Genomic DNA, 14726 nt, shown 5'->3' with positions numbered 1-14726 from the left:
CCACAGCTCACCAGTCTCTTTCACCTTCTTTAGAAGCAGTTTTTTTCTTGGAATGAAATCCAAATAGAAATAATTAATACTTGTGGAAAGTGTTGTGTACGTTCAACCCGAAAAGTTTATGTCCATATGTGATTCACTAACTGAAATACTGTGAAGTTAGATGATTGTTTCCAGATACAAATAAGAAGGAACAGAAGCAAGACTCTCAAGAAATGACCACACGTTTTCCTGGGTTGTTTATTAAAGGATTAAATGGGACCAGTGAGTTACATTTATGAAGTAGGTAAGAAGTCAGCTCTTCCCACTGGCCACTTCAGTACATAAAATGAGACTTGGCTGTTGGGTTGCATCCTAGATAAAGTTTCATTGCATCAGTGCTCCAAACTATGTACTTACTCTTCAGCAGCATTTTTCTGAAAGGTGGGTAACTAATGCCACAGCTCAGGTGAATTCTGTCTATGACAAGCAATGTAACAAACCTCAAAGGTTTAATGGCATGTTGTTACTCACTTGCTTAAATGTACCAAAAATCTAATTAAACCTAGAATTTAATTGAAAGGAGCAAGTCTGAAGAGCTAGAAAGACCAAGCATCAATTTTTTGAGTGTGTGGGAGGGTGTGTGGTGCGGGAAGGACAGATGCAAAATGCATTCAGAACGAGGCAAGTCGGGGATTGTTGACAACTGATTGTGGTAATGTGCTGTCATTTAATCAGGCCGCTTAGCAAGGATACAGTAATTGACATATGGAGATGTTATCTGTCCTAATTTCAGAAACTTCTTGCCTGTTTACAACACATGGAGTGAATATAGCCATTAACTGTAACAAAATATTATTTGCAATACAAACGATTTTACAGTGACCTGGGTTTTCCCATCAGGACTTAGATACCTTTTAAAATTTAAAACAGCACTAAATTGTTTGAATTACTATTTTTTTTCCATTATTCTTTGGGACAGATGGGCTGGACATCTGTCTGCTCTTCCTACAGCCTCTTTGTTGACAGCTGAATAGAATAATTTTCAGTGTACATTAAGTTGCTTTTGGGAGGAAAATCTCCGCTTTTGAATTCAACAGAAAAAATGTTCTGTACAAAGATAGGGCTGTGAAGAAAGTTTCACTGATATCTTCCATTTCAAAACTGCTTTTTAACCACAGCTACTTTCTTAGCTTCACGTTGTATCTGTTGGAAGGGAAGTTGCCCATAGTTAATGCTTTGAATTCAACACAGGAGCCTTGCAATCATCATCAGCACCCTTGTACTTTGTATCACTCTGCCTGTTTCACAGGAGAAAAACTTTCTTAAATGGAGATAGCTCTGTGTAAAGTAAGGAAAAGCTTTAACCATTCAATCTCATTTCCTTTAAGAATTGACGAGCCAATTCACAATTTCAGACAATTTTAATCTTCCAATATTGTTTATTTAAAAGAAATTAAATGCATCTCAGATCATTTTTACAATGAGTATATTTAATGGGAAAAAAAAACTGTGTTCCAAAAGAACCCTAAATAGAAAAAGATGAAAGCAATTCTGATTTTTTTATTTGTAGTCCATCCTTACCCTAAAATTAATGGCTGAAATCCTAATGACCAGATCAAATTGTGTTAGATGGTAGAAAAATAACATTTAAATTCATTGGTTTTGTGTGCGTATGCACATATGTCCCTTCCTTCTCTACCAATTTAATCATCTGTTCATATCATGCTGAAAATTAAGAATTCTATCAAGCCTCAGTAGCTGTAAAGAATGACACCCAACCATACTGTATAATAGTGACAATCCTATTCAGCAGAGAAGTGCACCTGTCTGACGTAGTTACAGCTATAAATGAGATTAGTTTTCACAGTGTTAGTTACATCAGCCTGGCAGAACACTGTAGGCACCTCTCCAGTAAGGTGTTAAGTTCTATGGGCAGAAGTGAACATCAACCACAGATATCTTTAACACTTCTGCAGATGAATTCTCATGTCACTGAGGTTACCAACAGCCCTCTGTGATGAAAGGCAGTGGCAGGAAGGGTCAGAGAATCTTCATTCCCTACCAGCCAGGGCAACTTTTTGTGTTCATAATACTGTGTTTTTCAACTGTCTGCATGAAAATGAGGTATTCTCTGGAAAATGAGATTTTTCTTCAGTATGGATGTTGACAGTATGTTAACTGAAGTCAGGATATGAGGCAAAATTTAGAAATTGGCCCAAGATTTATAATGAGAGGAAAGCAGCACGATGTACCACGCAGCTTTACACAGAAAGCAGGACAGTGGCTTAAATCACCTTCATTTAGGCACGACGCTGTAACCATTCCCAAGCTTCTCCGCAGGGTTTGGGTGACTTCCAAAGGGCTATCCATCTCCATGAAGACATACCAGATAAAACATGATGACTTTTATAGAAAATAAAGCATGAATCATTAACAATGTTTGTTGAACTGCTCGCCCTCAAGGAATGATGACAGGGGAGGATGGGCTGGAACGCCGGGCAGTTTTTGGGTGTACTAAGGGTGCTGTTTTCACCTGGGTGATGCTAGCGGGGTAAAGATGAAGCACCTCCGTCCTACGCCAGCTGGTGGCTGCCCGTGTACCCCTGCAGGTGACCCAGCTCCTCGCTGAAAGGGTTGTAGCCCTGCTCCCTCAAGCACCGCAGCGCCCAGAACAGCTGCTCCGCGGGGGGGAACTCATCCCACTTCACCCATTCCCATCCTGTAGAAAAAAGAAGAAAATAAATAAATAAATAATAAAAAATTAAACGAGCAAAAGGGGAGGGATGCAGGGAGGGCGGGGTGTGCACCCCCCAGCGCGCCAACTCTCGCTGGCCACGCCCACTCCGCATGGCCACGCCCACTCGGTGTAGCCCCGCCCACCCCACGTGACCACGCCCCCTATATAAAGCCCCGCCCCCGCCCCTCTCACCCTCATTCTTGTCCGGCTCGCTGTTGCGCGGCTCCGCCCCCGGCTCCGCCTCCCCCTTCATCAGCACGGTGACGTAGTGGTAGCCGGCGGCCGGGCAGGCGGCGTTGACGGCGGAGGCGAAGCGCAGGTTGCGCACGCGCAGCGCCGCCTCCTCCCGCGCCTCGCGGGCGGCGCACTCGGCCAGGCTCTCCCTGAGGGAGGGGAATCGGGGGGGAGCCGTGAAGATGGCGGCGGCGGCTCCCTCATGAAGGGGCCGTGCCCGTGCCCGCCCTCCCCCGGCTCCCCGCCGCCCCCTACCCGAACTCGAGGTGGCCGCCGGGCAGCTGGTACATGCCGCCGCCCAGCCGGCCCTTCCTCTTGCCCAGCAGCACGCAGCCGGGGTGCGCGGGGCTGGTGATCACCACCCCGACGCCGACGCCTGGCCGCGGGGGTTGAGCTGCGTCGCCCATGGGAGCAGTGAGGGGAGGGGGGGGGAGGAGATGGCGCCCTTCCTCCTCCTCTTCCTCCTCCTCCTCTACCTCCTCCTCCTCTTCCTCCTCCTCCTCTACCTCCTCCTCCTCCTGGGTGCACGCATGCGCTCCCCCACATGGAGGGGCGAAGCTCCCTGAGGCGGAGCCTCCGCACGGCCGCCCCTCGGCTTCCTTCTCACGGATCAAGGGCGGGGAGTTGAGCAAAAAACACTTAAAAAGCTTCCCAGGCAGGCAAATGAGGGCTTTCCTAAAATTTCCTAAAACAAACATGAAAATCCCACGTGCATACACATCCACCTACTGCAATCAGTGCCAAATGTTCTCCAGTTCAAGATCTGGACGAAATGAAGTGGCTTGATACATGAGTCCATGGTTTCAGCTGGACGAGGGTCAATTAGAAATCGTTTAAAACAAAATTACAGCCATAGCTAGGCAGAATAACAGTTCCTTACTAATAAAATCGAATAAGAAATTAAAATCTGTTCATGCAAACACTTTTACCTTCGTTTTCCTTCTTTTTTTCTTCCAGAATGACTATACAGCATATAAGGAAAAAAAATATTTATTTAACTTATGTTTCTTACAAACAACTGCAATATTTGCCAGGCTAAGATTTTCCCCTTCACCAGCATATTTATCACAACAAGAATGTGAAGTACTTTATCTTTGCAGGACTTCAACATATATATAGATATGTATATATATATATATTATTTTTTTTTGGTAAGGTTTTGAAATTCATTTTTATAGATACATTTTTATTTATTTATGAAGGTCATGTGGCCAAACTGACTGAAAATTGGTCACTGCTTCTAGAGGGATTTGTTTAGTTGCCAGAACTGGATCAGTCTGGCATCAAGCGAGTCCCCGTGTTGGCACGCTGGAAATGTCAGGAGTATGTGGCTGGGTTGTCCTAGAAGTAAGGCTGCCCTTTAACAGCAGTTGGCTCTTTTATTTAGCTGTAATGTTTGTTTAGCCCACACACTGAATGACAGGCATTAGTACATTAATAATAATAATAATTAAAAAACAGCAAAATCCCAAGCTAAGTGGCTTTGTAAACTGAGCTCATTCATTTATATCTTGTCTTCCAGTACAACTTGAGTGTCTTATTCTCCAGGTTAAATGTCAGTCAGCTATGTAATTTGCGTGTTGACAAGATGATAATCTTAAAAAAAAAGACTCCTCCATTAAGCTAATTCTGGTAGAGTATATTAAAAGACCAGCACTACATCAACAAGAATCAAAATGGTATTTGTGTCAAATGTCAACCATTTTCATGTATCTTACTCCAAGCACCATTTAGAAATGAGTTTGAGGATGGCCCACTACCACTCTGCTCATACCATTTAGCCTATAAAAAATACTTGTATGTTTGTTATGCTTGTTGGAATGGTAGCAGGATGCCATTTCTTACAAATATTTTATTATATGTATAACATGTAAAACCAAACCAAAAGAAAATCAACACAGAATCACAGAATGATTTAGGTTGGAAGGGACCTTACAGATCATCTGGTTCAGATTGCCCTGGCCCAGACGCAGCACCTTGCACTTGGCCTTGTTGAACCTCGAGGTTCACACAGGCCCGTGTCTCAAGCCTTCCCAGGTCCCTCTGGATGGCATCCCGTCCCTCCAGCATGTCGACCACACCACTCAGCTTGGTGCCATCAGGAAATGTGCTGAAGGTGCACTCGATCCCACTGTCCATGTCGCTGACAAAGATGTTAAACAGCGCCAGTCCCAGTACTGACCCCTGAGGAACACCACTCATCACTGATCTCCAGCTGGACATTGAGACGTTGACTGCAATTCTTCAAGTGAAACCATCCAGCCAATTCCTTCCCCACAGAGTGGTCCATCCATCAAATCCATGTGTCTCCAATTTAGAGACAAGGATGTTGTGTGAGACAGTGTCAAAAGTCCTTATAAACATCTGTAGTATTTGTCATTGTCCTTATAAACAATTGGATTATTTGTCAGTGAGCTAAGATTTCCCCCTTCCCTCTAGCAGTCTATTGATCACAGGGAGGACATGTCCTTTCCTTTGCAGGGCTTCAAAACAGATTTTTTTGGGAAGTTTTGGAAATAGAAAAAAAAATATCTCTGAGGTTTTGCACAGATCATGAAAGAACTATAGAATGGTATTTAGTGTGATGGTGAAAGGACATCCACTGTATAAAAGAGATGAGAACAAACCAAGAATAAGAAAGTCAAAATGCATCTTCTACCTTAGTAATATGCAGAAAAGCTTGCAAGACTATGATCTACGTGCTCTTGCAATCTTGTTTATTAATACTTCACCTGACGGTACTGATGTGCACTACATAGCTAAAACTGTATTTAAACCAGCATGGGTCTGCGCTACTATTGAAAGAGGCACCTGGTTTTCAGACCCAAGCACTTGTTCCGTGTTCCTCATCCTGGTACTGTTAGGGAAGTGGCTGTGCAGTGAATCGGATGAGTGAACTAATCTGGCTGCCAAAAAAATCCCATTTTGGTGAAATTGTTTTTCAGCATGCTTTGGGCAGCACAAGGAGGGGATAGAATATAGTAGATCAGATTAAACATAGCAGGAAGCCAAACCTAACTCAGCAAACTGTGAAAAAAAAAAAAAAAAAGACTATTATTTAACAGGATTGGTTCCCTGATATGATTTACAGCTCAGGTACATGAATGATTGAATTGGCACAGAGAATACGAGCAGCTGGGAACAAGAATGATGGAACTAACCATGTTAGTGACAGGCAAGATTTATGTCGGATTGAAATGACTATGCAGCCGTTCCTTAAAAGCGCACATGCAGAAACCAAGGCAGAAAAGCACACACTGTACAGAACAGAAATCATCCATCTTCTGAGACTCTCACGCGTGCGGTTCCCGAGCTGTGGAATTTACTATATGTTCTCATTCGCTTAGCAGAAGTATGACCTGGAAGGCACAGGGATTATGTTTAAAAGTTTTACATTGCAAAGCTGGCACTGAGCAGCTGGGTGGAATGTAACAGCAGTGCCTTACATCAGAGTCCTCCCAGCAGGCTGAAACATGAGCTTGAAAGATGTGTGAAGTCTCCCTCACTTGCATTCAAGTAGATAGTTGTTATCCTGAAATTATATATATTATATATAATTAAAATGTAACGTGGTTAACTGCTTCATCACTAGTACTGTATCAGAAATATTTCAGTGTTTATTCCATAATCTTGACATCTCATCACACTTCTACTAAATTGTCGTCTTTTAGCCTTACATATAAATCATCCCTTACTGTCATGCTGCACCTTGATAGAAATTAGCACCAAAACTTAGGAAATATTTGGTACCTTCTTTTTAAGTTGAAACATAACCAAGTTCCTATCACATGCAAATCTTAAAATCCTGTACTTTATCTGGGTGAACAATTGCCTGATGGATCTGACCCAAAGGGTTATAGTAAATGGGGTTATGTCAGGCCAGCAGCCAGTCACTGGTGAGCCTCCTCAGGGCTCCATTCTGGGGCCAGTTCTCTTCAATGTTTTTATAAATGACCCAGGTGCAGGACTGGAATGCATAGCAAGCAAGTTTGCAGATGATACTGAATTAGGAGGAGCTGCTGACTCTGTGGAGGGTAGAGAGGCCTTGCAGAGATCTTGGCAAATGAGTGGGCTGGCAATCACCAGCCACATGAAGGTTAACAAGCACTGTATTCTGCACCTGGGACAGGACAATCCTGGGTGCCACGGTGTAAGGAGGGCACAAAGCTGTCAGTGCCCAAAGGAGCTGCTGAGGTCCCTGGGTTTGCTCAGCCCTGAGCAGAGCAGGCTGAGGGGAGGCCTCATGGCGGCCTGCAGCTCCCTCACGAGGGGAGCGGAGGGGCAGGCGCTGAGCTCTGCTCTCTGGGGACAGCGACAGGACCCGAGGGAACGGCATGGAGCTGGGACAGGGGAGGGTCAGGCTGGGAGTTAGGGAAAGGATCTGCACCCAGAGGGTGGTCAGGCACTGGGACAGGTTCCCCATGTCAGTGGTCATGGCACCAAGCTTGCCAGAGTTCCAGAAGTGTTTGGACAACACTCTCAGACACATGGTCTGATTTTTGGGTGGTCCTGTGTGGAGCCAGGAGTTGGACTCAATGACTCTTATGACCCTTTCAACTTGGGATATTCTATTGTTCTGTGATATTACTGTGCAGAGAGTTGGCTCCCACCTAATACAGCAGCGAGAGCAGTCCTTGGATTTGAGAGCTCAAGTGAGTCTCCTGGAGACTTACTTTGATCTGCTATTGTAGAGTGATAGGATGAGAGGCAGTGAGAGTAGTAGAGCACCACAGCAGGCTGTTCAGAGAGGCTGCACAATCTCTGACCTTGGAGATACCGAAAACTCGAGTGGACATAGCCCTGAGTGATCTGCTTGAAGTTGGCCCTGCTTTAAGCAAAGAGTGCCATGAGGGGAGCGGAAGGGGTTGGAGCAGTTGGCCATTCCAACCTAAATTATTGTGTAATTCTACTCTGGCAACAGATAAGATTTCTTCTGAAAAACTTACGTACTCAGTACTTGCAAAAATACAGAAAATTGGGAAAAGGTCTGCACTTTTGGATTTAAATAATGATTTCACCTGTCAGAACTGGGAGGTAGTTTTGCCTCAAATGAAAAATCGGGACTATGCCCTTGCCATGTTCAGTATAAGCAGGTGCATTTAACTCACCTTCAGAAGTGAGTGTTCAGTCAAAAAAATCCTCATACACTCCGTAAAGCTGAGACGTGATCTAATAAACTATCATCAGGTCCCTCCAAGAGATGGTGATGATGAGAGAGTATCTGATATCCATGTTTATTAGAATTTCATGATCGGCATTTTTCCTTTTTTTCTCTTCAAGTTTGCTATCTTAAAAACATGAAATTGCACTCAAGGCATGCATTATAGTAAAAAGGTTGCAAAGCTTTATACTTGAAAGTGCCTATGCTAATGTTACCTATATGTTTAATTTCTCGTATATGGGAGTCCAAAAGTAAAATAGTATCTGCTGTGGGCAAAACAAGCAGAGAAACCAAATGGAGTTTGTTGTTGTTGCCTTTCCCATTTAGATTCAATCATTAAATCGTCCTGATTCAACAAACATAAATGTTTCTACCATGGTTATAAGTTGAGACTTGCATGAAGCTGGCAATCTTTTCCTGGGTTATTGTGCAGTAAGTGCTTTGGAGATTTTAGATAAAACAGGATTCTCTACTAGAGTCTAGTTCTACATCAGTAAAACAATCCTTGCTCTTTGCTCTCGCAGAAGAGAACCCAGATCCTTCCAAGATATATCAGAACTCTTTATTATTCCTATCATTACTTGTGTAAAACATGACAGAGTAGCTGACAGGTGTCATTTGCTATTTAATAGTTTGTCATGCAAGTTGGCAAGCCAAGATGCACTTCCACTTGGAAAAATTTGTCTTTTGACTCTCAAATCCACTCTTTTTTCCCCCTTATACATATGTGACAGACAGCAATACTAGAGATAACTCTAGATTTCTGACAATGCATCTAGTCTGCTTCAATTTACTTTCTTATAATTTGAGATTTTAATTTCCTCGATACTAGTTCTCTGCAATAGCAAATATACTCCTATATTGATAATTACAATTAATTGCTTGTCAAATAATTTTTCCTTTCAGTATACTACAGGTCTGATACTTTGTATGTCTCCGTCCAGAACTTCCTAAAGTCAAACAAATGCATTTCAATTGTAATCATGGAAAATGAAAGAAGATTGGTGAGAAAGCAGGTTTTGCTTAAACTCTGTCACAAAACATACAAACACACACACACACAAAAAAACACAACAACCAACCAACCAACCAGATAAAAAATAAAAATAAAAAAAATAGAGAGTTTACTTAGCATGAACTCAATACCCTAATCAATGTTGACCCTGAGCTATGTATCTCTGATCTGGAGATGTCCAGAATTTAGGATTCATGCCTGAAGGTGTAGTCAGTGCGTTATTATGGTAAAGCTTCATGTTTAATGCTGTGATGTTTATCTAGATTTCACTGCAGAAGGAGAAATGAACTTGATCTGCCTGCCAGAGCTTATGGAAGTGGAAGAAAATGAAAGATGGGCTGACTTAGAGGGGTTGCTGGTTAGGTACCATGTGGCCTGATTTCCTGTCCAGGCTTTGTCTCTAAGCTTGGTCTCTTCCTTTTTGCACAGCTGTAGAATAGATAATGCCAGAGAATGTCTTTCTTAGGAAATCTTGGGGAAAAAACAGGCAAGGGTTCACAGTATCTGTACGGTGCCGCTGGCCTGTCAGAGTAGTTAGTGATTTGGTGGAGTGACCAGCAAGGAAGCTATGAGGAATACTGTATAAGGAAAAGAAATAAAGACTGCTTTCCTGCAGCTGAAATACTGGAATTTCTACAAACAATCCTTCTTCTTAAGAATTTCCAAGTGAAGAAGGGAATTTTTGCAAAAGTTAACCTGCTTTATCTTTGCCTATGCCCTGATTTTACCTTTATTACACATTTATGATCTGGATAAATCTCCCCAATCCTGGCCTCACGTTAATCTCCAAACAATGGCTCTTCATTACATTTTCATATCAGGATTTATGAGAGCTTTAAGGATTCCTACTTTACCTAGTTCCTTATTGTACAGACAAGGAACAGAAAATCCTTGCTTTTGATATTGTACTTCAGAAAGGGCCTGCCTGAGCAAAAGGAGTTTATTCCTATAACTTTCACTGACTGCCATAAACTAACTCCTGTACTTTTTAAAAAAACAGAATATTCTTTTCTATATTAATGCTGGAATTATCATTTATATCTGGCTGCATTAAGAGTACTCTTTTCATTAAGATATGCTGTCAGCCCCAAAGTGGTCACAGTCTTCACAATGATTTATAGAGAATAATGGTGTGCACGTGTAAAAAAAAGTGTTTTACTGCTTTAATTGCTTGCTTTACTGTTTTAATTTCTTTGCTCTGGTGTAGAAAGACGAGATTGAGCCATCAGAACTAGTGTAGGTGGTGAGACAAGTCTGCTTTATTTGTAGCTCTGCTATTAACTTTTTAAGTGACCTTGGGCAACTTGGAAGCTGGCAAAGATGGATTATGCTCGAGCTTCTATAAATCTCCTGTGTGTATTCAGTGCCAGGACAGACTGAGACAGAAGAATATAAAAATGTCCATTAGTTCAAAACAAAAATCTATCAAGGGTAGCTGGTGGTCCAAAGTGGATCTCTGAAAGAATAGATGAGAAAATGTGCCTGGGCTTTTGACTGCTCTTCTACAGCTATTTGCAGCTCAGTGACTTCTCAGTGCAAAGGTGGCTTCTGAATATTTAGTAAAGCTTTTCTTATTTCTCTTCTCTGAACTTATAAAGACCCCTCTTGAGCCCATGTGAACTTCCATCATTTGCAGTATCCACGGCAAGGTGCTGCATAGCTTAACTAAGCACTGTGTGAAGAATCGCTTTTGCAAACAAAACCCTTTTGCTGCATTAACCCTCTGCTGCTTAATGCTCATACCCTCCTCTTTAGAAAATTGCACCCATCCAGAGCTGAGACTGTGTACAAATGTCTGTTGCGAGCACAGGTGACCATGTCAGAACCCTTTGCAGGACAGACACTATAGCACCTTCATGGAAGGACGTGGGATTGCCTTTCTGTATTACAGGCATTGGAAGGACAGATGGAATATCCTGCTCATACTGAAGATGGCTGCAGTGAATAATTTCATGTTATTAGATGCTCCTGAGATTCCCTTTAGGAATTTGTCCAGAGTTATCCCTAACAGTAGTCCTGCAGGCCAGCAACACATAGAGAGTTAACTGGCTGCAAGACATGCTATGTAAAGCACTGTAGACACCTCTGAAGAATTTTTCTTACTTTGCTTCAGGTCAGGTTTTTCCCTGTGACCTTGGCTAGTCAAGCAGCTAAAGATGTTTGCTGACCTACTGCTTGGCCTAGCTGTAGCCAAGATCGTTATCTTTTCTTGTTTCTCTAAGAAAGAAAAGAAATCGTGAAGATGTCATTTCCAAGAATTGTCCTTTTATGTTATGTTATTTATTTATTTTGAGTTGCAAAGCTCCAGATCACCTTGTACTGACAGTCTGAGCCAGATGATGGCATCAGTGATCAGAAAGCAGAGACAGAAATTCGTGATTTTTTACAACAAATCCCAGTTAGGCCAGTTCTCACAGCTGACAGTGCAACATCCAAATTATTAAAGTTCTCCATACATCTGTTTTTCAGACTGTACACAATGACAGTAGATGCCATACGCTTCCCAGAAGTCCTTTAATAATGCAAGAAAATGTAACATTTCTTCTTTTGATGCATAAGATAAAAACCTTCAAACAGCGTAACTGGAAGATGTCATTGGTAGTGAGAAGATACAGTAGGAGTTGTACTATGATGGTCTCACAGTTCTTCTCAAAGGCAAGAATGAATTATAAGCCCAGAGAGATTTTTCCGAATTTCTTGCAGTAGCAAGCAACTGAGTCAGGGTGTAAGTACGGTTTCACAGAATCACAGAATAGTTAAGCTTGAAAGTGACCTCTGGAGGTCACCTGCTCCAACCCCTGCTCAGGCAGCACCACCTACAGCAGATTGCCCAGGACCATGTCCAGGTGGCTTTTGAAGATCTCCAAGGAGGGAGACCAGCAGGTCTCCAACCTGTCTCGGCAACCTATTCTAGCACTCCACCACCCATATTATAATGAAATGCTTTCTGGTGTTCAGAGAGAACCTCCTGTCTCCCAGTTTGTGCCCATTGCCTCTTATCCTGGTGCTGGGCACCCCTGAACAGAGCCTGGCTGCGGCCTCTTTGCGCCCTCCTTGTGGGGATTCCCAGCCCTGGGTGAGATCCCCCTGAGCCTCCTCTTCTCCAGGCTGAGCAGTCCCAGCTCTCCCGGCCTCTGCTCACAGGAGAGGTGCTCTAGTCTCTTTGTCATCTTGGTGGCCCTACAAAGAACCCTTTCCAGTATGTCCAGGCCTCTCTTGCACTGTGGAACCCAGAACCAGACACTACTTCAGGTGTAGCCTCACCAGTGCTGAGCTGAAAGGAAGGATCACCTCACTCAGCCTGCTCTGTTGACCAGTACTGGTCTCTGAACTGTAGCTTTGGGCTTCTTCGTTTCAGGTTTTCAGTTTTGCCAAACCCCATTACATTGTCTTTGTAAACTTTGTTGCATGCTCTTCTTCCCCTTTCTGTGGGGAGGGTCATTTCAGAAAGTCTCCCAGAGTTGTAAGATTTCCTGATGTTTGATATAGGGAAATATATGTCACACGAGAAATGGCCTGTGACAGATACGAGAATTAAAATTGTGTTTTTTGCAGTAAAAGTTCCACTAACCTTGCATATTGTGCAGACATAACAGTGGGGGGTATGTTAAGTAGATAAGGGGACAGTGGAAGGTCCCACTGTCCCAAAATAAGGGGGATGACTAAGAAAAATAAGACAAGCAGTTGCAGAATCAGTAAAAACAAACAAACAAACAAACAAACCAAACAACTGTTGTTTCTCACACAGAGCCACAGGCAAGCCTGTGTTTTGGTTATTTTGGTGGTGAAAGGACACTAAGTACTTTTTCCCTTGGTAAAGGCAAGTCATTTGCCAAGGAGAAGTCTCAGATTTTGTTCGCTGTTTTGAAAAACTTTGGATGGCGTATCAAAATTTTGTAGTTCCTTACAGGTTCAATGACATGCTCATGCCTTGAATGTCTGAAGGTAAGAGGTGCAGACCTAAGCTCTCTGTGGGTTCACCACAATGCTAACAGGTAACAGTAACACTATGTGCAGACAGCAGAGGACAAGAAGCTATTGCTACTCTGTCTTTTGCAATACTTGCCTAAATAAAAACTATTATTGTGCACTTTCAGTTTCAGAAGAAAAAATGCAACCTGTCTGGTTAGTGGGTAATTCCAGTTACAAAACTCATAGCATTCATTCATACAGAAGTCATAGCATTCCTCGAGATAAGATTTAGCTTTGGCATTCACAATGCATGGAAATAACTGCATTTTTCCTTATTACTGTCCTTTACTGTTAACAGAGGACATTTCTCACTCTGGTTTCCTGGAATTAATGTTTTCTTAAACATTAATTTTATTTCCTAAGAAATGTTTTCCCTTAAAGAAGAAGTTTTGTCTCCCTGTGACTCACAAGGTTTATTCACTGGGTTCTGCAGAGGGTTCTGTCTCCTGCAAAAGGTTGTTAGTAAAATAATCCAAGGACAGTAAACATACACAAGCAAATTTGTAAAAGCATAGACCCAGCTGTAAGCTGCACGAGGCAGAATTTAATTTGGTGTCAGGTACAAAGTCTGGAATGCTAGGGAATTAAAGGCGGGTTTCAAAATAAAAATGTGAAAATATTGGGTCATAGAATCATTAAGGTTGGAAAAGCCCTCCAAGATCACAAGATCCAACCATCCCCTACCACCAGTGTCACCCACTAAACCATGTCCCTAAACACCACATCCAACCTCTCCTTGAACACCCCCAGGGATTGGCTGCTCTTTCTGAGCAGAAATGTCTCCTCATTGCCAACCTGAACCTCCCCTGGCACAACTTGAGGCCATTCCCTCTGGTCCTGTCACTGGTTACCTGCAAGAAGAGACTGACCCCCAGCTCCCTACAATTTCCTTTCAGGTAGGTCTTCAGTTTAATAACTGATGTATTTAATGTATTGCATGAAGACACCATGAAATAAGGAAAAATATAATCAGAGTGAAGATAATAATTATTATTTTGAACTGTAGTGTGAAAATCCTGCTACCCCACAGCAGGTCTCTGGGAAGGTGTGTACTGCAGGGTGGCTGCAGTTACGTCTGCCGAGGTGAAGGGAAGCTCATTGCTATTTTGTCACAAGCACAGAGCAGAGGGCTGTGTTTAAACATCTGTGTTTTGGGCCATGCTTGGCACCTGGCATGCTTTGGGATGGCTGCCCAAAGCATGGTGGGCCTGCAGGCCATTGCAGTTGGGTTGTTCTCTTCTCACAGGTAACCAGTGACAGGACCAGAGGGAATGGCCTCAAGTTATGCCAGGGGAGGTTCAGGTTGGCAATGAGGAGACATTTCTGCTCAGAAAGAGCAGTCAGGCACTGGGACGGGTTGCCCAGGGAGGTGGTGGAGTCACCGTCCCTGGGGGTGCTCAGGGCGAGGCGGGACACAGTGCTTGGGGACATGGTTTGGTGGTGACACTGGTGGTAGAGGAATGGTTGGACCAGGTGATCTTGGAGGGCTTTTCCAACCTTAATGGTTATGTGGTTCTGTGAGGAGGTCAGGATGCGGGGTGGGAATTATAACCCTTTTTAACGAAGGCTTTTTTTTTGTGGGAACCCTTTTTTGTGGGAAAACAAACAAACAAACAAACAAACATAAA

The 14726-nt window shown here is 43.0% G+C and overlaps 1 protein-coding gene across 1 annotated transcript; it reads right to left on the bottom strand.

Annotated features, from left to right (window-relative positions):
- Nucleotides 1–219: 219 nt before the first annotated feature.
- NUDT15 (nudix hydrolase 15) lies at nt 220–3445 on the bottom strand. Its single transcript, XM_072032551.1, has 3 exons — nt 3206–3445; nt 2909–3099; nt 220–2698 (listed from the first exon to the last, which is right to left on the bottom strand). Exons 1-3 carry the CDS (start codon nt 3355–3357, stop codon nt 2553–2555), a joined length of 489 nt encoding a protein of 162 aa, XP_071888652.1. The 5' UTR covers nt 3358–3445; the 3' UTR covers nt 220–2552.
- Nucleotides 3446–14726: the final 11281 nt, after the last annotated feature.

The sequence above is a fragment of the Anas platyrhynchos genome, chromosome 1 (genome assembly GCF_047663525.1).
Source record: "Anas platyrhynchos isolate ZD024472 breed Pekin duck chromosome 1, IASCAAS_PekinDuck_T2T, whole genome shotgun sequence".
NCBI classification, from domain to species: domain Eukaryota; kingdom Metazoa; phylum Chordata; class Aves; order Anseriformes; family Anatidae; genus Anas; species Anas platyrhynchos.
Note: the sequence above shows the minus strand (reverse complement) of the source record. Positions and strands in the feature narration are given on the sequence as shown.

What these genes read in the sequence shown, in the direction of transcription:
- NUDT15 (XM_072032551.1), bottom strand. Translation starts at nt 3,357, where the DNA reads ATGGGCGACGCAGCTCAACCCCCGCGGCCAGGCGTCGGCGTCGGGGTG. An exon ending in GGCGGCCACCTCGAGTTCGG is followed by an intron (nt 3,100 to 3,205) that starts GTAGGGGGCGGC and finishes CCCCTCCCTCAG; the next exon opens with GGAGAGCCTGGCCGAGTGCG. An exon ending in CGAGCCGGACAAGAATGAGG is followed by an intron (nt 2,699 to 2,908) that starts GTGAGAGGGGCG and finishes TTTTTTCTACAG; the next exon opens with GATGGGAATGGGTGAAGTGG.